We start from the raw sequence: 27,612 nt of genomic DNA, 5'->3' as shown, positions 1-27,612 counted from the left end.
TTTTAATTATCAAGATTGCTTTGGCTGTTTACATATTTTCCTGCTGGTCTGTTTTTAAGCACTAGGAGCTTTTAACCTTTATCTTTGACATGACCTTTACCTTGTGCTGTATGCCTTTTAATTTTGTACATTGTAATGGTTTTAAGTAATCATACAATAAAAATGTATTCATTCATTCATGTATATTTGTATGCAGGATATTTGGGATTGCTTTACCTCTCTGGGATGGGCGATGGTGTAGGACCGGTTTGCCAAATTATTGGATGCGACAAGGCTTTTTCAATTAGTGGTAGTGATGCTGTTTGGGGCAAAGCATTGGTGAACGCAGAGGGACATTCAGTGTTGATAACCAGGATGTGGTTACATTGGTAAATGGTCAGAAGGCAAGAGGTGACTGTTATGGGTTTTCATTTTGCGTGGTTTGAATTGTAATGTGTTGTTCAGAACAAGATGTGTGCCAGGTGTGAACAATAATACGGGGTGCTTTATATCATTTACAGAGTAAGAGGTTCTGTAGTCTGTGTCATAGGTGTTCAGAAACCTGGCATTGATTCTGTTCAGTCCTCCTGTGCAGTTTGTGCTCTGGAATATGGGCCTCTCTTGAATCATAAATCCTTCCCCTTTGCTCCAGTCCAATGTTTTCTCTCTACAAAGAGTTTTCATGAAAATCATGTTCCTTAAGGCTCACCAGGACTTAATGGTTGCCAATGGGTCAGTGCTTAATTTGTAAATGAATAAGTGCTGGGGCTCAAAACTTTGCTCAAAATCTCTCGGCTGGAGCCACTGAAAATCAAGAATGTCCAGTTCCCAAACTGTATCTTTATTCCACATAATGCATTTTCCATCCATAACCCTACACGCCCTGTCACCACACACTCTTTACCTAACTCTTGCATGGTTTTTTCACACTGTATTTCTATCTTTTTCTTCCTCCTGCTTTCTCTGTCTATTTCTGGGTCAACTTTGATAATGGCCCCCTACAAATGAGTACCAGTGGGTCCCATTTGCCACCACCAGTTCAAAATAAGCACTGGCTGATGACCTGACCAACATCTGCATTCAGTAAGGTGAAAGGAGGACAAGGGAATCGATAGCCAAGAGCTTTGTGTTAAGCACTGCTGCTGCTGCTGCTAATGGTAACTAATTGTAATCTGTTACTGTGGTGCTAAGAAAGGATGCAAAATGATGTGATTACAACGATAACAGATATAGGAATGTCTGCCCACATACTATGCAGTCTGCTACAGCATTGCCAGAACTCTAGATGCTTTGTGAGGAATGTAGTAGTGTCCAGAGCATTGCTTCATTAAATTGAATGTATGGTATGTTATTATTTTAATTTCATATTGTTTTATCATAAGACTCCCAAAATAATTTTGTTAAACTTTATAAAAAAATAATTCAATGAAGCTTCTAGATATGCTCCTAAATTTATGTACATTATTATCTTATAAGGTCAGTTTTCCTGACTAGAAATGGAAATTATTTCCTTGACACATACTTCAACATAGGCTTTATACCAAATATTTACTGCGAGATTGCCAGTTTACAGCCCTTAAGGCCCACAGCACTTCACTTTCCTGGAATGCAATATAATTTCTAGTACAAACTACAGTGTTTAGACACCAATCCAAGTTCTCCCTATGCAAACAGTAACACTGCAAAATGAAAAAGTCATGAAGCGCTCCTCGGATTACATAAATTTTTAATCGTGTACACCTTGCCAAGTAACTTTGCTCCTACCTTACCTGCTCAGTGAGGTGTGAGGTGATGTTGGATGGTCACAGCAGGTCACATCACTGTCGTGCTCAAATCTTCTGTGCTGGTCACAGGGGCATCTAAAATTCAGCCTGGACTGCCGTGCCTGCTACCCAGATGCTCCCTGTAATGCTGCCACCTCCAGGCTCACGGACGCAGCACAGCATTCAGGGGGCTGGTGCATTTTTAGGTCTCGCCTGAGCCAGTTCACATGCGCTGCTCAGTGAGGCTTTAGTAAGGATTTCCAAGTTTGACCACATGCTCGATGCGTGTGTTTTCTTTTTGCTGACAGCCTATTGCGTCGCAGACAGCACGCAATTGGGCAAAGGAGGGTTTTTGTCCCACCTTTTCTTAGAATGTTGACGCCTACGGCCTAGACCTTGCGGTTACGCGCACAGGCACGCTGTGTGCCATCTGCTTCGGGTCACATTTCAAAGCTTGGTTTTCATCGCTTTCACTTTTGCGGCCGCATTCTTATAGTGCGAACACCACTCTGGGGACGCTGCAGCTGCATTCCCCGCATCCCACAGCGTTTTGCCTGCGGGAGCGAGCAGCTGTAGTGCCTCCTTGTTCTTGGTGTGATCAGGCGCACTGACTGTATGGAGGTGTTTGAATTAGTTATCTGGCGTGGGGCCTTATAGTAGCTTTATGAAGTGCAAGAGACCCGTTTAAAGCGCGGTTTACAAGGACACCCCAGGGGTTCCGTGGTTAATCACCAAGCCCAGTGTGTGAGTTGCCCTCTTAGGAGCAAGGGCGCTCTAGCGGTTTTTCTTCTTCTTTGAGTTGGGTATAACTGCCTGTAATTTGCACGTTACAAGACAGATGGTTTATCTCGTCTGGTATGACATAAATGCTTATTTTTATTCCCCTCTGGGTCAGGTAGGGTGAGTTGGGGCCTCGACTTGGATTTATTTACGGTTCCAGAAGTGGTTACTGAGGCCTGCCCACCCACACCCCTGTGGCTTGCACAGCTGAGTGCAGTCATTTAGACACCACCAGAGCGCCCGCTTTTGAACTCTGCTTCTGACCCTCCTGGTGCCCTGGTGGGAGGCGGGGCCGCCCCAACCTAATGTCCACTCCCAGTACCCACCTGCATCCGTTCATCGCAGATCTTATCCTCTGCAGCTGCGCAGAGGCGTGCAGTTCAGATCCGCTGTCAGAAGCGCCGTCGGAGGTTGCATGTGCCTGCTGCAGGGAACAGATCCGAATCAAGATAGTTCGCCAACCTTGGGGTAGATTCAGTAAGTGTCCTTTCTATATGAACTCTTACAAACTTGGCCTTTGAGGACAGACGTGTATGGATCTTGGGTGTCTGACCCACCATTTTCTGTTGTCCCTACAATTTTCTGTTTTTTAAATTTATTTTTGCCATAGTGCACCGGCTCAGAATCCAAGCCATCACATGAATACGGACCCCAGTCAATGGTTGTTAGCTACATAAGGTAAATAACCAGCAACAATGGCTTGTTGTATATAATATTGAAAACGCTTCCACTTAAAGCCCTAGTGATACCACGAAAATGCTGCTGCTCCTTAGTTTCAACAAGCATTGGCATAGCGAATAGGTCTCGCCTTTGGGACCTTATAAGTGTTTAGTTATCCAGCACAATATCCTTGGTGCAACAACATCAACTGTTGCATGGCTAAACACTTATAAGGTTCCAAAGGCGAGATCTATTGGCTATGCCAATGCTCGTTATATAGTGCTGCAGACTGCAGTACACCATCCATCTGACATGGACTGCACTTGGTGGTAGGCCCAGGCCACGAGCATGTAAAAGACAGGCAGAAAAAATTATGTATGGCCTGCTTCAGCTGGATTCTGTTCAGAGCAAGCGAGCAGTTAAGTATGCTATGCTACCTAGCTACGCACTTTTAATTTACTCCGACTTTGCAATTAGTGTTTCCTGAGACTTGATCTTTCCCACCCTGCCTCGTCCCCAGTTCATACAGCCTCAGCCTGCCATCAGCTGTGATTATTCAATAGGAATACATGCTACTTGGTGAAACACAGACGAGCACTACTGACTTCACTAAAGTAAGGCAGTCATCATGGCTAGACCCGGGTGGGCCATTATCTGGAGACCTACCAGGCAATACCAAACAGACAGACAAACCAAAGGAGGGCAGGACAGACAGGTACATTTATTTTTATTAATTACTGGGCCCACCATCCACGGGTGATACACTCAATAGACCTGGCCCTGTTTAATAAGTCCCAGAGCTAAGCACGGGAAACTACAGGCACAAATGAAGCACTGCGAATGAGTTCTTGTCTGTTTCCCCAGCTAACTTAGTACTTAAATTCCGCAAGAAAAATGAGAGCCTAGGAAGTCGAGTGTCTTCGGTAGATATCTCAGCTTGGGCGCGGGTATTTTTCCCACACCCAAGCCACAAGATCTTCCTTGACTTTGCACTTGCATGGAGAGAAAATCAGAGAAGAAAAGCTAGAACCCTTCATACCGTGGTCAGGCAGCATCGTCATCTTGGAGTCTGGTCAAGAGCATTCACGTCCTGGACCTGTAAATGAAATAAAAGACTTAGAGTGAACATCCGAACATCCACATACAATGAAAGGATTCAAAGGTAAGGTTAGTGCACCAACTCTAAAGTACAATTTGGAGAAGTAGTAGTTTATGTCAGATAATTTTTTAAGGAGTAAGTGATCTTATTTCATGAAGAGAAGGAGATTATCTGGACTCAGCAATTTTGAAGAAAGAATGTACAATGTACAGTGTGATTTTCAATGATAAGTTCCATTAGTGTTGACAAGCGTTTTGACATAATGTTCTTTTATTTCTCTCTTTTAGAAGATACAGAGAAAGATTCTCCTCATGTTGCTGAACTCTGGAGCAACCAGAAAGTTTTGAGATTTACTTGGGTAACCACATTGAACATTCAGCAGATAAAAAAACAAGAACCGGACCAGTGCCAGTGGTTGACTGCTCAGAGCTGACTACTGGTCTGATCCAATATAAAACAATTCCCTTATCATTAGTGTGAGAAAACAGTCATACCCAGGATCAATTCCTTGATCTAATCGACTCACCGACTTTTGAAGCCATCCTCAGAGTGACCTAGTTGGAACTCTATAACCCTCAGATTGGGTCTTGTGCCTGGTGACCCTAGATTATCTGAACTGCAGAACCACTTGTTGTTAAAATGCTTGTGAACTTATAAAACTCTTATCCTGTGCAGTTGCTCAAACCAAACTGATACACAAACTACACATTAAGGGGCCCATTAGGATGGCGGGCGGATTGCCCCCACCAGGCTGGCGGTAGCCACTGCCCGTCTGGCTGGGGCAATCCGCCCGCCATCCTCTCCTGAATGCCCCCCGCCATATTAGTATGGCAGGGGGGACCGCGGCGGGCGGAAAGACAATCCGCCGCCTTTCCGCCCCGGTCGCCTTGCGGCCGGGGCGGAAAAGGTTTAATATGGTGGCGGTGTCTATTAGACACCGCCAGCCATATTACGATGGGCTGTGTCAGATGCCTTTCCGTTGTCTCTTTGTTCATGTAAATGCGTCACATGCATGTTTAGCATTGTGGCGGGTGGTGCTGAGTGCACCGCCCGCCACAATGCTAAACATGCAGGATGCCCCCGCCACAGTGGTGGGCGCATCCTAATACCCCCCACAGGACCCCCGCCCTTATGGCGGGCGGTCCCATTCACCGATGGGATCCGCCCGCCATCCTAATGGACCCCTAAGTAACAACATTTGAGAAAATACCTCAAACAGTTGTTAGAAATTAGGTTTACTCGCCATTCTTCCTTGCTCATATTGTTACCGTTGTTCTTTTGTTCTTGAAAAGCACAGGGAAATGCACCAGTGTATAGATTGCAAGTCCCTTGATAAGATCACAGTAAAAATCATTACTCTTTACCTCTCAAACCGGTCCTCTTGGACCGGATATGGTATTTAACTATCCACACAAAATTGGACCTCCAAGACATTTACCACCAGAGTCAGGAAAGGTGATGAGTGGCAGGGCACGTTCCGTACCTATTCAGGTCTTTTTTAATATATTGATATGCCTTACAGACTCTGCTGCTCCCTCATCATTCCAATTTTTCAATGATGAAGTACTGAAAGTTCTTGGATATTTGTATCTTTGTGTACATTGTCAGCATCCTTATTTATTCTCAGAATCTGACAGAACAGGTTTGTCGTGTGAGAAACATTTTACAATGGTTACGAGAAAACAACTTATTCGCTAAGTTGGGAAAAAGTACCTTTCACACCACCACAGTGGAATTTCTGGGGTATTTCTTTCACTCAAAGGTATACCTATGGATAGGGAAAATCCTTTTGGTGCCCAAAGTGGTTACCTCTGGAGCTCAGCACATTCCCTACCCCACTCACAAATGGTCAAGAATCTAGGGGTGGTTTTCGACAGAGATTGGCTGACCCCTTCCTCTATAAAGGAATTACAGAGCTTTCTTGGGTTCGCCAACTTTATAGAAAATTCATCAACAACTTTTTCCAAAAGAGTGACTCTCATTGACAGAATCTTGAAGAAAAATATACTGTTCTAGTGGTCTACAGAAACAGACTGTTCCTTTCATTTACTCAAGACAAAATCACTTCAGCGTCCATGCATTCCGATCCCACTTAGCCCTTACTGTGGCTGTTAGGGGGTTCTATTGCAACATGGTGCTTCTTCTGGACACATGCACCCAGTAATTTACTTCTCAAATTAACTTCTACTGGCAAACAAAACTATATGGAAGAGGTGTGGCGCAGCGGCCACGGTGCCTGACTCTGGACCACGGGGTTCACAGTTCAATCGCTGGCGCCAGGTTAGCCCAGCACCATGTGACTCTAGGCAATAGCTCGCTTAATCTTCCCGACGGCCCCCAGCGCCGGGACACCTTTCCGGCGCCAGGTTAGCCCAGCACCATGTGACTTTAGGCAATAGCTCGCTTAATCTTCCCGACGGCCCCCAGCGCCGGGACACCTTTCCGGTGGTAGCTGTGCGCTTTACAAATGCTGGGTTTTCATTTAATTTCATTTATGGTAACTGAATGGGAACTTTTGGTCATCAAGTTCAGTTTTCAAGGCTTCATCACAAGCAGACTGGACTACGGCAATGCCCTCTAATATGGCATCTCCGCACACCTGCTACACAAGGTGCAAAGCATCCAAGATGCTGCTGCCAGACTAATCCTCAACCTTCCTTGCTGCACACACATCACGCCTTCTTCTGAAAACTACACTGGCTCCCCATTCTGACACACTGTCAGTTCCAGATTCTCACCCACACCTACAAGTCACTTCCCAACCAAAGTCCCACCTACCTCAACCACCGTCTACACTAGCACAACAAAACCAGGAACCTCTGCTCTACATCACTCACACTTGTCCACACTTCCTGTATCCATAAAAGCAAGACAAGAGGTAGGGCCTTCTCTTACCTGGACGTCAAAACCTGGAACGGTATACCCCAGCACATCAGGTCAGCCTGGCCACCCATGGACTTCCACTAATGTATTTCCTCAAGTAACTGAAATCGGATTGATCCTTCTTACAGAACCCGCACCTATTCAGCGCCTGGATACTCTCAAATGTGACAAGTTTCGTGCTCCACAAATTTTTTTTTTTAAGACTTATAAAGGGCACTTATACCATGACGTGCCTAGGTGCAGTACTAAATACAACAGGTAACCAACTGAATTGGAAAGCAGTGAAAAAGGAACATACTGATTGAAAAGCCATGTTTTAGGGTTATTCTGAATGCCAGCAGATCTGTTATCTGTTTCTGTTCAAGGGGAAGGGAGTTCCAAAGTCTTGATGTAATGCCATCAAAGCTCCTTCCACCCCATTGAGGTTAGTTCAAAATATTTTATTACATTTTGCAACAGAAAAGTACAGTGGTAAACAAAATTAATCTACAGTAGGAAAGGAAAGTGACACCAGGGAAAGGGGGAGGAAGCTGTGCATACGATGAAAAAGTAAACATTCTACCATAGGAGTTAACAAGTAGAATGTTTAATGGGTGAAACAAGGCATATAGATGTAAGTATCGCAAACATTCTACATTAGGAGTAGATCAGTACTGATCATAAGGAATAATACATAGGCATGTAGAAATGAATATCACAGGGTTACATAGCATGATATCACATTTCGTATGGAGTCCGCTAACATGCCATACAATATCATTTATACAAACATGAGTATTAGAAACAGGCATGTTAAAAGTCAGGTAGTGATATTTACCTTAACATCTATGACATATCAGAGGGCACAGGGGTGAATAAAATAGTAATGTCTCACATGAATGTGGGAAAGATAGTGGCGCATATGGTAGTAGGGCCTAGTGTAGAGGAAGCTGAGGTGCATGGGTGAGTCAACTACAGTGTGGACATAGAGAGTTGAGGGGGAGGAGAGTTTACTTGTGAGATGGTCATGGAGGTTTATAGATAAAGGTGCTTAAGTCTAGCGCGTTCCAAATTGAGCACCGTGAGTATCTCCTCGGGGAGTACTGGAGAGCAATGTTATCGGCGCATCTAAGAAAAGTTAGCCACTCTAGCCATTTAGAAAAAGAGACCGCTTTGAAGTTTTTCCAATTGTTTAGAATTAGTTTGCAGGCTAGAGTAAGCATTAGATCCAGGAGGAACCGATCGTTGTCGTTCTTGAGTTGCTGGTCCAAAGGCCCAGTATAATGTATGAGAAGTCCTTCGTTGGGAGAATCTTAAGGGTATGTGTGATGAAATCGAGCACTTTAACCCAATAGTCGTGGAGTAGGGGGCACTCGAACAGCATGTGTGCGAGGGAGCCCTCGTGTGTGTTGCAGCACCAACAGACCTTTGGTAAGGCCTTCCTTGAAAAGTCTAGCGGGAGTCCAGTAAGTCCTATTTATTAGCATAAATTTAGTTTGTGAAAGGATAGGTGAAATTTTATGTGAAAAGGGATACTTGTTGACGACAGACCAATTGAAAGCAATATATAACTTTGTAGAATCGCCTTCCCACTTCCGTTGGTTACAAGAAAGAGTTTTGTTTTGGTTTGGTAAGAGAATTTTATATATGCACGAGACGAGATGTCCTACTTTGGATAGGTGAAGCAGGAGGATAGTGATAGAGGGATTAGTACCAGATAGATTCAATTTGGTAAGCCCTACTTTAAGCTGAAGGAATTTGTAAAAATCTAGGTTTGTAATATTGAACCGATTTTGCAAGGTTGAGAATGGTATCGGAGAAGTGTTTTTGTAGATGTCTTGTATTAGATTAATGACCTTTCGTGACCAGTCTGTCCAGAAGAATGGAGAACCGTCAATTTTGAGAATGTAGTTGTACCATAAGGAGGATAAGTAAGATTGTTTTATCTTCACCTCCATGCTGGAATCAAGGAGTAGGGTGGCTCTTTTGGTGTTCTGTATGGTGTTTGAGTGCGGTAAATGGGATATATCCATCATAGCTAATGCAGCAAGAGGGATGTTTTGTATGAGGGACTTCTATATCGCTACCAAGGGTGGTATATATGGCGTGTCATTCATAAACCAATTTGCACCCTGTTTGCAAAAGAAGGTGTTTGATAGTTTCTGAAAATGGGTAGAGATCTTGGACAGCTTGAGTTTTTTCATAGAGATTATGGGCTTTTTGCCCTACCATGGGAATTTGGTAAAGTTTTTGTCAATGTTAAGAATTCTTCTGATAGGAACATGGGCAGCATGCTAATCAGATAATTGTTGAGAGGGGTTATCATCATCTTCATAATTTCTGCTATTCCCCACCAGTATAAGAATTTGGGAGACCAGTTGTCTAGAAGGGAGTCTATTTTTTGGTGCAAATCTTTGTCGTTAGTATGTAGAGTGGTGATTAGTTAATTTGTGAACTTAAGACCTAGGTATTTTATCGAGTTCTGTTGCCAGGTTAGACCTGACAAGCCTAGAATACATTTATCACCGTAGCGATTGAGTAATTTCACCTCGGATTTATCTTTGTTAAGGGAATATCGAGATACTTCTGAGAAATGGTAAATATTATTCATCAGTACTGGGATTGCATGGGGGGCTTCTTCAGTGATAATTAATACATCGTCTGCGTAAGCATCAAGTTTTACGTTTGAATCACCAAAGGAGACACCAGTAATGTTTACATTTTCCCTAATATGTGGGAGGAAAGACTCCAAAGCCAGGAGAAAGAGGGGGCGAGAAGGGGCAGCCCTGCCATGTCACCTGGTTCAGGTTGAAAGCAGGGGAGACTATACTACCAGCTCTAACCTTAGCGGAGGGATTGTGGTAGAGAGCCATTATCATTTTGAACAAGTTATCGCCCAAATTAAACTTCTCCAAGACAGCCTTTAGGTATCTCCAATCATCCTTATTAAAGGCTTTTTCAGAGTCTGATATGATGGCAATCGTGGGAGAGTCAAGAAGTATAGCCTTTTCTATGGTACACAGACGTGTGTTGTCACTAGAGAGCCTGTGTTTTGAGAATCCCACCTGAGATGGGTGTATTAGTTTTAAGACATGTTGTTGAACTCTTTTCGAAAGAATTGAGGCATAGATTTTGCAATCCAGATTTATTAGTGATATTGGTCTGTAGTTTTTAGGAAGGAGGGGATGTTTACCTTCCTTTGGTAGAACGATTATGGTTTCTTCCGCAGGTGTGCCTGTGACTTTGCCAGTTTCTGAGAAGTGAGTAAATAACTTCAAAAGTGGTGGCAGTAGGGACGGAGCAAAGGTTTTGAAAAATTTGGGATTAAATCGGTCAAGGCCTGGGGCTTTACCCATTTCCAACTTGTTGATCGCTATCAATATCTCATTTTCAGTGATTGGGCCATTTATTGACGATTTATCTTGGTCTGTTAGGCTAGGGAGAGTAATACTGTTTAGGTAGTCATGAAATTTTGAGTGCATTACGTTAGTGTTTTCTTTGTATGACTCTTTATAGAAGTTCATTAAGGTGTCAGCTATTTTTTGCGGGTCAGTAATAATATTCCCTACCTTATCCTTTATGACGTTAATGGCATATATCTGTATTTTAAATTTTAGATAAGAGGCAAGGGATTTGCCAGCCCTGTTAGACTCGCATAGTTTCATGCTTTTTTGCTTATTGATCCATAACACGCCCTGTTGCTAATGATTCTATTATATTCATATTTCAAGTTGAGGATTTTATTAAGTGTATCATTGTTTTTGTTAGTAATATGTATTTTTTTAGTTCTGCAATATCTGTCTCTAACTTCACTAAATTAAAGTTAGTTATTTTGTTCATTTTTATCCTGATTATTTCTCCCCTTACTGTAGCTTTCAGGGCCTCCCATCTTGAAAGGTATAATGTCTCACCAGCCTTGTTCTCAACAAGAAAATGATTAATCTTGTTTTTAATTGTCTGTAGACTGTCTTGATCAGCTAGTATCTCATCATTGAATCGCCAGGTTGATTGCTTTTTTTGTGGTGCTGGGTCAGTGATAGATATTGTGATAAAGGAATGGTCGGAGATCACCCTGGGTTCCATTGATGTGTGCTCTACCTTGCAAAGTGTGTTGTTGGAGATCAAGATATAGTCTATACGGGAGTACAACTTGTGGGGAAAGGAGTAAATGTATAGTCCCTTTCTGCAGGGTTTTGGATACTCCAAGCGTCAGTCAGGTTGAATTTCACGCAGATCTTCTTCAGGACTTTGTGTGATTTATTTGGAACAAATGGATATCTAGAGTTTTTGCCTAGATGTGGGTCTAGAGGTATATTGAAGTCTCCCGCTAGGATAATGGTAGCTGTTTCAGGAATTTGTTCTAATTCGTAATACAGATCGTTCCAAAAGGACGATTCGTCCTTAGTTGGAGCGTAAATGTTAGCTACATAAAATTTCACCTTATCTTTGTCAAACTTCAAAATGACCCAGCTGCCTTGTGAGTCAGAGGATTTCGAGAGTAAATTGATCCGGTTTCTTTTCCTCAAGGAGCATTATCTCACCGTTAAGCCTATGTAGATAATCAACTATCTTACTCCACTTTACTAGATGATTCAGGCCTTTCCCATTTACGGAGACTACCCTAATGCATTGGTTCACACCTGCCAAATGATGTTTGAGGGAAGGGTACTACAGGCCAGTGACACCCTTAAATACGGTTGCAATGAATGAGGCCACATCTGGAATAGTATGTGGTATTTTGATATTGGGCATGTGAGACATAAATCAAAAAACAAAACAGCAGGCAAGGAAGTCAACAGAATGTACAGTAGGACATACCGTGAACCCAACCTGTATTTACCCACCCCCCCACCCTGCCACACCCCATATTCACCAACAGCCATAGCGATAAGTGGAAAGTAGCTCCTCTGCAGGAACAGATGTTAAGAAAGTTTCTCTCTTGCAGTGCCTGTTCTAGATGAAAAACACAGGCAGACCTACTCCATTTGGCACCATGGACATGGTCTTGCAGTGCGAGTAGCATTATGGGAATTGCAGTGGTTAACCTAAATCACGTGACTCAAATATCATTTAAACATCTGTGGCCGGTGAAGACGTAATTTCCTATGATTAAGGCAATCATGCCGAAACGCATCAGGAAGGAATTTCAGCATCATGCTGGGAGTTGTTGTATTTGTTGTGCACCATTATTTCCCTCCAGTGGGACCTGTGTTCGTTGCAACTTCATTTAAAACATTTTCCTTGCCCACCAGTGGGCCTCAGAATATCAATTGGGATTGCCTTTAAAAAGATTCCTTGTGCTGTTCCCAGGCTTAGAGTAGTTCAGAGCCCCAGCCCCAACAACCTTTTTCTTGGTGGTGAAGTCATCCACAGCAGGACTGCCGTGATTTATGTTTCCAAAGTGTTGTTCAAAAATTGAAGAGGCACTCAGCAAAGGATGTTTCATCAGAAACTTTACTTTCAAACAAGCATTTCATTCCAAACATTTTCCATAGCCCGAGCCTGACTGGGCAAAGTCACTTGTGGAACGTGAAAGACATAAAATTAATATTTTACTGGCAAAGTTGACGGCCCACTGGAGGGCAAGGAAAATGTTTTAAAGTTTGACATCAACAAACTCCCACTGGAGGGAAAGCAAATATAGAAACTACCAGCACCACAATGCAATTGGCAGTGAACCCACCTAAGGGCAATAAAAATCAAAGTGAGCTGAGGTTTCATTTGTTTGTTATGTCGAAATATGCAGCCTGTGATCAAGGACACTGTGAGAGTCCGAAACGCGTGAGGAAGAAATCCATAGATTTCAAAAAAAGTATGGTTTGCTTTTTTCCCCCCTGAAAATTTAGAGGTAGTTGTTTAATCATACAACATTATATATATATATATATATATATGTTCGAATTAACCTCAGGCAGGATTCACCACAGCCAGGAAAGAAAGACACTCGCACACCAGGATCCGTGAATTGAAACACAAAGAACGGCCACTCCGTGAAGAACAGGTAGAGGCCACTCGGGAGAGAATGATGGAAGATCTTTATTCAGTGACAGTGTGTGCATAATGCATTTCAGTCCTACGGCCTTCCTCAGATGCTGCTGTTTAGCAAAGAGTAACTTCACCCCCACCTTTAAATGTCCAAAGGCACTACCATTGGCGGAAGTCCACTGACAACAGGTCACATGGATGCAACTCCACTGCAATTCTGCCACAACTACATCTCCCAGAATGCTGTAGAAACGGGTAAGTGTTGCTAGGTAGTGGCTGAATAAAGTACCCCCATAAGTATAGGGTATGTGTACTGGAACCTTGCGGAGTGTTCCAATTGAGAGCCTTCGCTTTAAAATGATTGTCGAACTTCCTCTGGTCCCCTTCAACATTCCAGCCTCGTTATGCGTGTGCCAGCTGAACCGTGGGACAGAGATACAGTGAACCAGTCTCCTTGTCAAATGATAAGCTGCACCACGCAGCGGTCCAGGATACAGGCATGCACTTCGGAACGGACCGGAGTCCATTCAATCCCTTGAATCACAAAGAAGCTGCACGCAGCAGATGCCAGTGAAGCGCCGGCCTCTTTTCGGAACGGGCCTCCCACGCGCTTCTGACCGGTGCGAACATATGCAAAGAACGCCCACTCTGTGAAGAACAGATATAGGCCACTCGGGGGAGAACGAAGAAAGATCTTTATTCAGTGACAGCGTGTGCATAATGCATTTCAGCCCTACAGCCTTCCTTAGATGCTGCTGTTTAGCAAAGAGAAACTCCACCCCCACCTTTAAATGTCTATATAATTTATATATATATACAAACAGCTTATGCAATGGCGCAGGGAAGGACATCTCATTTGATGAATTTAAATTCATGAATAATGAAAATCCTGTTTTACCTTTCTTGTACCTTATACCACAAATTCATAAAGCTGTTTCTCCCATTCCGGGTAGACCTATCATTTCAGCCATGCGCAGCATGGCAGAACAAGTTGGCCAGTACATAGATTTTTTCCTTCAGGATCTGGTAAAACTATTGCCGAGCTTCATCAAAGACACTGGAGATTTCTTGTCTAAAACAAGAAATCTCCCGTGGTCTGAAGGCATGTTCCTCAGATCACTAGACATAGAATCGTTATACACGAGTATTGATCATAGTGCTGGTCTAAATGCAGTCAAATTCTTTTTAGGCCAAAGATCCAGTGAGCTTTACCAACACAACAAAGCCATTATTAAGTTAATGGACTGGTGTTTGAACAATAATTTCTTCCTTTTTGGCAAAGATCTGTTCAGGCAGCTAAGAGGCGTGGCGATGGGAGCCTGTTTCTCCCCCAGTTACGCGTGCTTGCACGTGGGCTGGTGGGAGAACCAGGTTTTGAAATAAGAATATAAAAATTTCTTTGGCAATAACATCAAATGCTTCCTTCGATATATTGATGATATTTTTATGGTGTGGGATGGAAGCAGAGAAGAAGCATTAGATTTTATTAAAAAGATCAATGTCAATAATCTCAATCTCCATTTCACATCTCATATACATGAATCCAATATGGAATTCTTGGATGTTAATCTCTATATCAAAAATAATAAAGTAGAAACAACTTTATTTAGGAAGCCAACTGCTGGGAATGTAACGCTCCATGCCTCTAGCTCGCATCCTAAACATCTGATTGCGAGCCTCCCTTACGGGGAGCTCTTACGCCGGAAGAGAATTTGCAGTGTAGACAGTGACTTTGAAGTTTGTGCCAACGAATTGTTGCAGACTCAAGGTTCGTGGCTACACAGATAACATGCTAAAACTAGCTATGTCAAAGGCTGCTACAAGTCCTAGGGACAGTCTGTTACCTGATGTGTCGGAAGACAATATTCAGTCCCAAGAGCCCTTACCCATTGAACCGGTTTCTTGTAAAGACCAATGTCCAAGGTTGATTACTGCCTATAGTGAAAACGAACGGAAGATCAGGTCCATAGTAAACAAGAACTGGGCAATTGTACTGACGGATCCTGTCCTGAAGATGAGTTTACCAGCGACTCCAACTATGACATTTAGCAGAGCTAAAAACATGGGCTCTATTCTGGACCAACCCAGTCCAGAAATTAGAACAAATTCTATCTGGTTGAAACCTACTCCAGGTTTCCACAGATGTTCTTCGTGCAGAGCATGCAAATTTGGTGTAAATAAGAACGAGTACTATACATCTTTTAGCTCTGTAGCTAACAAAATAGTAGGGAGTTATAACTGTAAAACTGAATTCGCAGTTTATGTCCTCACGTGCTCCTGTGGCTTGAATTTTATTGGGAGTACCAAGTTACAGGCACATGTGAGGATTTTACAGCACCTGCGTGCAATTTTACACAGCCACCCTGCTTATCCAGTGGCTCGCCACTTTAAGAAGGTTCATGATAACAACTTAAACTGTTTGCAATACTATGTTGTGGCTTCTGTGCCTAAACCGCGCAGAGGAGGCAACAGAGATTTACAGTTAAGACGGCTGGAAACTAAATTTATCTTAGAATTCGACAGCAAATGCCCTAATGGATTAAATAATTCCGAGGATATGTATACTTTCCTCTAATAGTCCAGTCACTGTTTACATTTAACTTTATTTCTGAGATCAAATTTTGGGTCATGGATCTATTTCCATCAGGCTTTGTGTATTGTTACTAACTGGGCATTGTTCCACTCTGTTTTATCTAGGTTATGAAATAGATGCAGTCCTTGCAAGCTGCAAAATATTTTCTCGTCAGTTTTAGATTTAGAAGGTATGCTATTTTGATCCAATTTTAAGACTTAGTAAACCGATACACTTTTCGGCACCATGTTAAAAGTATGATCAATTAGTGTTTTTAAACAACTTCTTAAACAAAAGTTTTTTTTATAAAGTGAACTTTATAATGATGCATTGTTTGTAGCACATGTTTATATTAGTTCATACTTTGTCATTTTAAATTCTCTAAAGTTGAGATCCTATTAGCACTATTTTGCACATTTCCTTTAAGCTGCTATGCATTGCTTTGCACATCCTAAATTACACTAGATAATCATGTATTCTGTAACCAAATGGAATGAAATTAGCCTACCTAAATTTTGCTAAAACGGATTGAACCGGTTATAATTGCAGCAGCCAAATTATGGGCATGTTTACAATTGAAGTTATGCTTGATTTGATGGTATTCTCATGATTCTATTCTATATGAATTAGAGAACAATTACCAATTATAACTTATTGCATTATGCAGTAATAGGCACTCTTAGGTAGTTACATTTGTAATTTTATCATTTATATTGTTTACATAAGGTCTAACATATGTCTTTTATAATATAAGACTGCAAAATTTGTAAATATAATGAAATTACAAAAGTAACAGATAAATGCACGTAAAAAGTTAGCTAAGTCTGTTTTTTAGCTTGGTTACAGCATAGCAAATCACGTGTTATGGGCGGGATGTCAAGCAGCATTTAAAAATTGGCTAAATTCAGTCAGCCTTTATGTGATCAAGGGCTCTCGAGCCCGAAACGCGTCATCTGTCCATGCTCGACTGGATATAAAAGGTTAAATAAATCATCTTGCCTGCAAAAAGTGGTCCGTTTCTCTGTCTTCGCCGCTGCGTTGTGGTGGAAGTAGCTGGAGAGTTTTGTTCAAGATATATATATATATATATATATCTCGTGAGCAAGATGCTTGGAGCATCGAAACGCGTAGATCTGCTTTTCGTGCTTAATAGATCGAAATAAATTAACTTGTGGCAACCAAAGGGAGTGCGCCCAATATCTTTTCCAAACCAGGAGAAGAAGTGTGATGATAATTAACGGCGTGGTTCTGCCGTAGATGACCGCACCCACAACGAGCGCTCAGCGGCCGGGGAACCTTGAACCAACGTGTGGATATATATATATATATATATATATATATATATATATATATATTTATATTTATATATTTATATAATGTCATGAACCTGCCACAGTGTACTGCATGGAGTGTCATTTGTGGCTTCCTGTTGTTTTTTGGGGTTTCCATACTACTGGTCATGTACCTTTACTTCCTAAAGCAGACTAAAAACTATAAAAGGTAGCCACGCCCTCAGCTGGATGCGGAGTATTCGGAAATCCAGTCGGCAGTTCGATGCGCTGCAAGTCTTAGTTGTGGTTTCTTCCAGATCGGGGAGAGCCAGTGGATGCCCTCCCATTGTGGTGGTGAGCAGAGTGAGAAAGTAGGTAGGAGACTTCAATCCTGTTCTTAGTTGTGCCAAGGTCGCACTGCGACCTTGGAACAACTAAGAACAGCAGTGTTGCAACTCCAGCAGTGTTGTGAACCAGATCGCTATGTACGCTGCCCTCTGAGCAGTGTATGTCATTTTCATGAGACAATATTACGTAATGTTACTGTAATAGACAATGGAAATGATTCAAACCTTGTTTCTTGGTAATTGGATTTCAAGGACAGACCAGAGAGGTTTCCTTTTTATATTTCCTGAGCAGTGGAGGCAACAATAGTGTATTCAAGTGAAGGATATACATGTGTGTCTTTCCTAAAGAAGAATATTACAATTGGACAGCATGTGCTGAACACAGGAAGTGAATCTAGAAGTCAAACAAAAGACTATTGTATGGATCGGAGACTAATGTTTAACGATGAACAAATGATATAGAAGCAGTTCTCTTTTACAGGCATTGGTCTTTTCTAATTATGACTTGAAGTCTATGTCCCACAGCGGTAAGGGATGACGGTGGCAGCATCTCCCGACCCCGCTTGGCGCCTACCACATAGTTAAGCGGAAGCGGGGCTGCACTTCGTTCTAGCGCATGATTGTGATTGAAATTGAAATTGGATTGAGAATTTTAATTGTATCCAGCACTGACCCCGCTCTGATTGCACTTTTAAAATTGATTTTAGAATTTTAAAAAGTCCCAGCACTAACCCATAGAGAACGTGTTTAAAATTGATTTAATAATTTTAAATACTCATAGCGCTAAGTGTGTGATTACTTACTCGCTATTTAGCCCTCGTCGGCCCTAGCACGCAGCGGTTGTGCGAAGTGGGGCGCCTTTGCCAGCGCCGAAGACAAGCCAAAGACCTGCCCGTCTGCGCCCGTCCGCGACAGGACGAGGCTAGGGGCTGTGGGACTATGGCGATACCCTTACATGCACGAAGATCCTACACCTACACCCCACAGGTACTACTAGACATCCAAAGCCTTTTACCTATGGAGTGTCCCAACAGGATGGAGGGAAATTTAGAGGGCCCTTTCACATGTCGACACTGCAACAGGCAATTTGAAATCGTCACTGCGGCTAGACACATCTCTGATATTCACCCTGAACAATGTGCACGCAGGAATGTTATACTGCCCAAAAAATCCTCCCCCATAAACAAAAAGGTCACCAGTACACCTCAGAGGAATAAAAACCTACTATGCAATATCAGATCGCTATCCAAACACGCCATAGAGGTGTGGGACCTGAGTTCATCAGAGGAGCCTGACCTATGCTTCCTGACGGAAACATGGCTCAAACCCCACTCAGTAACCGCTATAACGTTAGGAATCCCAGTGGGGTATAAAATCATCAGGCTGGATCGTCCCACTAAAATTGGAGGTGGAATTGCGATAGTCCATAAACAAGAAATTAACGTTACTGTCCTGGATGAACCGTGCACTCCTGAGTTAGAACTTATGATTTTTAAAATCCATATCTCACCTAAAAAAAGTAGAAGGGGAGCATTGGTCTACCGCCCCCCGGGTCCATGCCCCAATCTATCCATTGCGTTGATAGAGGCATTGGCACCCCATAAATATGAAGAGAGGGTACTCAAAACTATAGATAGAATTGTCCCATTAAAAATCTTCAAATCTAGACCTGCCCGTAAACAGGAAATCTGGTTTTCAGAGCATCTTAGGCTGATCAAACAAACCACTAGAAAACTAGAGAAAAAATGGAGAGCTTCCCGTCAAGACAGAGACAAACAACTTTATAGGAGCTTCTTGAGAGTATATCATAAAGCTATCCGCGATGCGAGAAAAAACCATATTGCATCACAACTATCGGCGGCTGGCAACAACCCTAAACCCTAAAGTACTATATCAAATCTTACAGACTTTTACAAAACCAACAGCCTGTGAAAGTCCGGAAGTGGCCTCACAGCAACTATGTGACAATATTTCTAAATTTTTCACACCAAAAATTGAGGCCATTTACGACAAAATCATACACTCTAATCAAACCAGCAGGAATGATAATGTCAATCTCTTGACACACACTCCCTCTCTGTATTTCCCCCTATTTCGATTGAGGAAGTATCATCACTCATCACTCAGATAAAGAGTGGCTGCCCCACGGACAATATCCCTGCGCGTATTATGCCTATGCTAGTAAATGAGTTGGGACCTGTAATCCAAAGGCTTATAAATCTATCTTTAAGCACAGGACAGGTTCCGCTAAAATGGAAGAAGGCGCTGGTTAGGCCGCTCAGGAAAAACACTGCGATTCCCTGGAATGAGCTGACCAACCTTAGGCCGATATCCTTGCTTCCATTTTTAGGCAAAATCATCGAAAAGTTTGTTAATAGACAGCTGTCTAAATATATTGAATCCGCAGGAGTATTAGACTGCTCACAATCGGGCTTCAGGCCTAAACACAGTACCGAGACCACCCTGATGTCAGTCGCAGACGATCTACATATGTACCAGGACAGGGGTTATTCCGTTATCCTGGTGCTGTTGGATCTGTCTGCGGCATTCGATACCGTGTCACACTCCATCCTGACTGCTAGGCTAGCTAACATCGGCCTGAAGCACGAAGCTCTGACATGGTTGAGGAGTTTCCTAACAAATCGCACACAGCAAGTAACAATGGGTGCATACCGGTCAGAGGAAGTTGAAGTCTCAAAAGGGGTGCCACAGGGCTCATGTCTGAGCCCGACGCTCTTTAACATCTATGTGGCACCCCTAGCAAACATCATGAGAACTTTTGGATTCATCCCGGTATCTTACGCGGATGATACTCAACTCCTCTTTCCTTTTAAGATCTTTACCCCCGAGGTTAGGAACTCCTTTTCTCAGGGCACGAAAGCAGTGGCACACTGGATGTCCTCCAACTATTTGCAGTGCAATGCTGGAAATACGGAAGTCATGTTGTTTGGTGAAGCGAAAATTCTTTGGAACCCGGACTGGTGGCCACAAGATCTGGGACCAGTACCCGAGCCCAAACAAATAGTCAAGAACCTGGGAGTTCGATTAGATCAAGAACTCACTCTCAAACAACATGGCAACCAGGTGGTGGGAGCTTGCTTCCACGTAATTGGTATGCTGCGTAAGGTCTTCCCCCTACTACCGGACACTACCAGGAGAATGTTGGTTCAGGCTTTAGTCTTGAGTCGAATAGACTACTGCAATGGCCTACTCCTGTCCGTTAATGAGGGGGTCACGACAAGACTACAGGTGGTTCAGAACACGGCTGCCCGCCTGGTCCTGAATGCCCCTCTTCGCACACCTTCCAAACCATTACTGACAAAATTACATTGGCTCTCGGTCAAACAAAGGACTAGGTTCAAAGTATGCTGCACAATACATAAAAGCCTTAGCGGGATGGGTCCAGCATACCGGACCTCCAAATTTGTCCCCTACATACCCTCCCGGACACTTAGATCGAGTGATCAAGGTCTTCTTTGTGTCCCCAGAGCAAAAAAGCCAGACATGGAACTAAAGCGCTATCTGTAGCAGAATAGTCTCCCAATATCACTTAGGCTATGTGCAAAACATCTCCCTTTTAGAAAAATGCTGAAGACTTTCCTATTCAAACACTAGAATGGCTGCCAAACTAGCGCTTCCGTAAAAACATATGCTGTAGATGCCTAAAGGCGCGGAGATACTCCTCTGGGAGTCGAAACCTGCAAATAAATAAATAAATAATATATGTGTAGTGGTTAATAGATTGGTGAGACTCATTGTTCGTCTATTCAATTCCAGATCGCCTGCCCCACAGTATCCTCCCTAATTCCCTTCCTCTCATCTATTTGGAACCAATAACTGAAATTCTACGCATCGTCAACATCTCTTATCACATGAATGCAGACGACACCCAGATCTACATCAGAATTTCATCCCTAGAGGAGATCAAAACAATGAACGGAGCTCTGATACTGACTGTTCAATGGCTTGCTACCAACCAGCTCAAACTTAATGCGCAAAAAAACAAATTCTTACTAAATTACCTTCAAAAAGCTCCCCTGACATACTTGAATGGACCAACTCAATAACCGTTCTGAACTGCACCCCAACCATAGTGGATTCAGCAGATCACTGGGAATCCCACTGCACAAAAACCTGAGTATGCAAACCCACATCAACACCCTGGCCAAAAATGCCAGGTTTCACCTAAGCTACCTGAAAAATCTTGAACCATTCCTAGATACATCGGAACTAAAAATGACAATTCAGGCTTTAGTTATCTCTAAGATCGAAAACAGATGCTCAACTTTATCTGGCCTACCCAAAATCTCACCAGCTCCCCTAAAAGCCTGTCTTAGCGCAGCCACAAGATTCCTAACAGGCTCAAAAAATGTAACGACATTTCACCGCACCTAAAGACGCTGAACTGGCTTCCATAAGAAGCCAGAATCTGGAACTTGCTGCTGCCCTACATCAGAAGAATACCAGCTCTATCAAGCTTCAAAAAAAGGAAGCGAAGACTTTCCCTATGGGAAAATTCCTACCTTAAACTCTTTCAGTGCTTCTACAGTTTCAGCAGTACAGTGATTTGCTATTGTTCTGTTCTTAAACTTTACAAGGGTTAGCCGATTTTCTTCTCATATATGTAAACCACCTGATTCTTTTTCATTGACATTGCTTACCACGCTGCATCTTTTTCGCCTCAATGTCATTTTAAGGGGCAAAGGCTGGTGTAGTGCAGTCTTTCTCTGCTCCTGCCAGCGTCCTATTTCTATCTCCCTCAACTGTACTCTTTGATCGCCACTCCTACTCCTTGTGAATGACCTGTTATCTCTGCACTGTTTTCTCATGATTACCTGCTCCAATCTTGTATTTAACTTGTTATTGCTGAATCTTGTAAATATCTTGCTTTCACTGTAAAGCGCTCTGATACCCTAACGGGTCACGTTCGTGCTTTACAAAACACTAAATAAATTAATTAATCATCATTCTGCTATATAATGTGGGTTTTTTATTTGTGTCTTTTACTCTCATTCATTTACTAATATTTTGTAATAAACAATAATAAATAGTTCATTTTTCTAACTCTTTGAATGTTTTTCTTAATAAATGACTTCATTATTCTAATAAGCATAAATACTTTTCTAATTATAATAATTCTTTTTTGGGATAGTTCTGCTTTATAAGCCTACCCTATAATTACAAGAACTATTAAAAAGCATGTTGTTTTTTATCCTTATTTCTTGGCCAGTCTCTCTTACTGTGTATGTTAATAATAGCTCACAAATTAAAAGAGATAAAAAAACAAAAGAATTCAAGTTCCATTTTTCTAAAGAGCTATGATTAAAGTTCAAGTTTTTTAAAAGTGCATAGTGCTGGTAAACATTATGAACCCTCTTAATTGTGTAAAAAATTAAGATTTTATCCATACTGTTCTCTCGGAGGAGAATTTGTTATGAAGCATCATTTTAATACAAACAAGTCGCTAATTCTTCATCAAGGCTTTTTACTATCTAATTCCAAGATGAAAAATGTTTCCTGTTTCCTTAGCTCCTTTTTCCTATCCGCTCCTCTTTTTTACTTTGATATTTGTGCAATGCAACTGTATCTCAGTGTTGTAGGGTTGCTATGATGGTATTTCTTGAAATGTCTGGCTATTGGATAACTATGATCATTATTCACACATGCTGTATAATTCTTTTGTTTACAGGTAACGTGTTGCTTCCTACATATACGTTTTCGCAGGGGCATTTCAAAATATACAAAACAAAGCTTGACCTACATATTATATTACCCTTTACTTTGGTGCTCTTACTGAAGGCTCTTGTTAAGATAGTGCCCTCACTCCATCTAAACCACTCCTCGCCACTAGACCATCAAAGAGCGGCCCTGTCCCATATCGATGTGCCCCAAACAGGAAGCCCTCTCTCCATATAAACCACTCTTCGCCACTAAATCTTCACAGATTGGTTTTGTCCCCGGTTGACTTGCCCCAACCAAGCTAGACCCTTGACTCAGAGGATGAGAGACTCCTCTGGCTAACAAGGCGCACATCCAGCCAGTCCGATCCTATCCGTTCCTCGACTGGAGAGATCCCAGTGTGACCGACTGACACCACTTCCATTGCTTGATCCCTCGTCCCTCAGCTTTCTCCCTACAACTCAAACTAGGCTGGAATCTGGACAAACGCCCACCACCGATCATGCTCGTTCAACCCCACTCATTGCGGTTTGGACTGTACCAAACCCTCAGCTCATCGATCACACCCCCATTGTTAATGCTCCAACCTCACTATTAAAAGGACATGGAACTCCGCTAGTCCCAAATGATCAACTTCCTCCCCAAGAACCATTCACCACCTCTGCGGACCCAACGGTCCGACACCAAGACCCCCCTTCCCCATTCGCTTTCCCTACACCCCCTCTAGTCCAACTCCCTGACTTGGGAGGGTGCCTAGATGACATACCTTCCAGTTGCACCTTCTCACCTCTGAGCTGCATGACCTGAAATCCCTCTCCAATGATTTTTCCACATGGATCAGCTCTCTCCTCACATCTACGAATGTGTCCAGCGCTTCCACAAGTGATAGTGATTGCAGGGATCAGCCTTAGCCCCCTCCATCCTGAAATCCATTCCTCTACCTGATGATCCCTCCCGGCCCAGAAGATGTGTGACCCACCCGCTGTCCATTGGTCAGCCATTAGCCCCCTCTATCCTGAAATCCATTCCCCTACCCAACGATCCCTCCCGGCCCAGAAGATGTGTGACCCACACGACGTTCATTGATCTTCAGCACCCTCACAACTCTTACCCTACCTGATCCAATCCAATCATGATCACGCCGAGACTAATACAATCCATCAATTCAAACCCGTAGAGAGAACCTCTTAGCAATCTTAGAGGCAGTAACATTGACAACCTCACTCGTGTGACCGTCACCCAGATGCCTTCCTCCACTAATCCGTTACAACTTAAATTTGTATTACTTAATTGCAGATCAGCAAGTAAACATGCCTCCGATATCTTCGACCTCATCCAACACAAGGACTTAGACATTATCATGCTCACTGAAACTTGACTAAACCCCTCTTCCACTCCTATCTTAGACCTCCTAGTTCCTCCCACTCACAACATAATTAGGATAGACAGAATCTGGAAGTTGGGTGGTGGCCTAGGCTGTATTCACAGTAACATACTCTTGATCTCTCAATTAAGAGTCCTCTACCCCTTCGTCCTGTGAATACATTTGTCTTAGCATCTCAATCAAGAACCTACAGGTCTGTAAATTTCACACAATCTACCACCCCCGGGAGACAAGCTCCCCCTCACCGAGCAACTAATGGAAATCATCTCTGCCAACGTTGATTCAACCATGGCTCAAATCTTCCTTGGTGATTTCAACCTTCACTGGTCTAACCCCAACAACCTCACTGTATCCTGCCTTAAGTCATTCTTAACTGATCAAGATCTGACTTATCACTGTGACCAATCAACTCATATTAAAGGAGAAACTTTTGACCTCATTATCACGAATGAGCAGACCATCACCTTGGATTCCATTACCCCGTGTGACTGGTCCGACCACCACTGTATCCTCTTTTATATCAACAGGGAGATGTCGGTGAGGATGACTCAATCAATGAAATTAAAGATATGGAAAAGGTACCTTAGATCAATAAACTCCGATGAAATAGCGGCCCACTGTACATTGGCCCTCTCCTCCCAAGCCGACTTGGTTGAAGTGCAGTCACTCACCGACTCCTACAATTCAACCATCTCCAACATCATGGATGACATTGGTCCAATCCAACAAAAAAATGCCTCAATAAAAATATCCAAACCCTGGTATAATGACAACTTAAACACGGAACCCCGCAACCTTAGAGCACTCGGACGTCCCTGGCAATCCAATTCCTCTTCGGACCAACTAAAATTCCTTAATGAGGCTAGGAGCCTCTACAACAAACAAATTAAGAGTGCTAAGGCAGACTACTTCAGACACCATCAAGGATCAAGCGGCAAACTGCCCCAAGAAACTCTTCGAATTGGACAAACGGCAATCAGCAGTAGGTCCTAACCACTCTGACCCTGGTGGCAGCCTTCCCTCTTGCGATGAACTTGCTGCTTTCTTCACGGAGAAAGCAAGACTCATCTCCATTGACCTCGCCTCTAAGAAGGCTCTATGGTCTTCCTCCAGGGACATATCCCTCCATGACCTCTTAGGAAAGCACAGATCTACCAGTCCAATCACCAAGAACAATGCGTCATGGTGCACCTTTACCCCACTTAATGAAAAAGACATCAACAAGATCCTTCAGAATATCAACCCATCCAACCAGTTCAGTGATCCGTTACTCCCCGGCCATCTTCAAAGAAATCAAGAATGTACTCATCCCCACCTGGACAAGGATTGTAAACGCTTCGCTTTCACAAGGCACGATCCCCAACTGCCTAAAAGCAGCTCAGGTATCGCCTATACTATACTAAAAAGAAATAACGCAGACAAAGCGGATCTCAATAACTTCTGTCCTATCTCCAACATCCCCACCCTAGCAAAACTTGTAGAAAAATGCGTACAATCCCAACTCTGTGCTCACATAGAGAATTTCTAACTCCTTGGCCAGCATCAATCAGGCTTTCGGCTTGTTAAAAATGCTTGACCAAACAGAATCCAGCCTCTTGATCCTCCTTGACCTTTCCTCCGCATTCGACACGGTTAATCATGACAACCTCCTCGCCATTCTGAAAAATAGGATGGGTTTTTCCGGTCAGGTGCTACAATGGTTCTCGTCCTTCCTCCACCACAGATCTCAAAGGGTTAAGGCAAACAACTCCCTCTCCCAGCCCTCTCCAGTTCTCAAGGGGGTTCCCCAAGGATACACCCTATCTCCGATCCTCTTCAACCAGTTCTTGGCTCCATTAGCTAACTCTTTAAACTCCACAAACACTCTCTTCCATATGTATGCGGACTATATGCCACTCTATTTGAAAATCTCTTCCCCGGAAAATATCATCTCACTCAACACGACCCTAACGTCTACTCAAAACTGGTTAACTGAGAACCATCTCCTGCTCAACACCTCCAAAACATAATTCCTGGTCATCTCCCCTCCAAACCACACCCCCAAGATTGACCTCTGTTGAATCACCTCACTGCCTTTAACTGCACTCCTCTCATCATAGACTTAGACAAATCGCTCGGAGTCACCTTGGAAAAGCACCTGAATATGAAAAATCACATCAGTAGCGTGTGCACGAGAGCAAACCACTTGATGACAAACCTTTCCTTCCGCAAAACGACTTCAAGCAGGTGGTGCAAGCAGTTGTCCTGCTGAGGCTTGACCACGGCAGTGCAACCCTCTGTGGCCTTCCCAAATACTCCCTGGCTCCATTAAGAGCATCACTGAATACAACGGCTAGACTGGTTTCAGGCTTCAAGAGAAACAAGCACATATCCCCAGTCCTAAAGTCTCTCAAATGGTTGCCTTATGAAGCATGTATTCAGATAAAGATCACCATTCTGGCACACAAAGCCCTTCACTTCAATACTCCTAGGTACCTTGTGCAACTATTTCTGAATCCGCAATAATTCCTGTCCTTCCTCCCATCCTATTGTAAAGCGCTCTGATATCCCTCAGGATCTCGTTCGCGCTATATAAAACATAAATAATATAAATAAATATTTTCAAAATTTTTGCAACCTTTACATTTTGAGCATTTCCTAAAGCCTTCCCTCGGACTGGGCCATGTCCTATTAGGGGTTCCTTCAGTCAATCCACTTCTAACAAGATATTCTCTCAGAGATCTTGATTTTCTGTAAGTAATCTGCAGTTGCTTTTTTGTCACCAGGCCTGTTATTGGATCTTCCCTCACTAAGTGCCAGTGTTTATACAAGATCTGACAAACTTTTGTATGTTCTGTATTATATGAAGTGATAAATCTGTGAGAATTTTCTTTTTTAGATTGTTCCCTCTTTTTTGCCCTCTTTGAAGAGTTGAACAGAGCACCTTCCCAGTTGAATCCCCTTACTTTCTTTGAGGCTTCTTCTAGTGTAGGCTGAGAATACCCACTCTGCATGAAATGTTCCTTCATCTCGTTCTGAACTTTATTATATTCTTTTAATGTACTACATGCTCTTCATAGGGATCAATACAACAGAGTACGAGGGCCCATTCAGTGAAACCCCGATAAAAATCGAGGGGGGGGGGGCTTTCAATTGCAAAATGGAGTATGCTTTTTATGTCTTGAGCTGTGCATGTGGACTTACCTAAATAGGCAGCACTGTAAGCCCATCAGTGAATTCTACAACATTATG

At 42.9% G+C, this 27,612-nt stretch overlaps 1 protein-coding gene across 2 annotated transcripts in view; it reads right to left on the bottom strand.

The window, feature by feature from the left end:
• LOC144821556 (uncharacterized) overlaps window positions 1–27,612 on the bottom strand; it is a 90,822-nt gene that overhangs the window by 40,149 nt on the left and 23,061 nt on the right. For both annotated transcript variants that reach the window (XM_078678741.1, XM_078678742.1), the window contains exon 3: window positions 4,222–4,278. In XM_078678741.1, the coding sequence (XP_078534867.1) occupies window positions 4,222–4,243 (22 nt within the window). In that variant the 5' untranslated portion in view covers window positions 4,244–4,278. The remainder of the gene's footprint in view (window positions 1–4,221; window positions 4,279–27,612) is intronic.

The sequence above is a fragment of the Lissotriton helveticus genome, chromosome 2_2, assembly GCF_964261635.1.
Source record: "Lissotriton helveticus chromosome 2_2, aLisHel1.1, whole genome shotgun sequence".
Taxonomy (NCBI): domain Eukaryota; kingdom Metazoa; phylum Chordata; class Amphibia; order Caudata; family Salamandridae; genus Lissotriton; species Lissotriton helveticus.
Note: the sequence above shows the minus strand (reverse complement) of the source record. Positions and strands in the feature narration are given on the sequence as shown.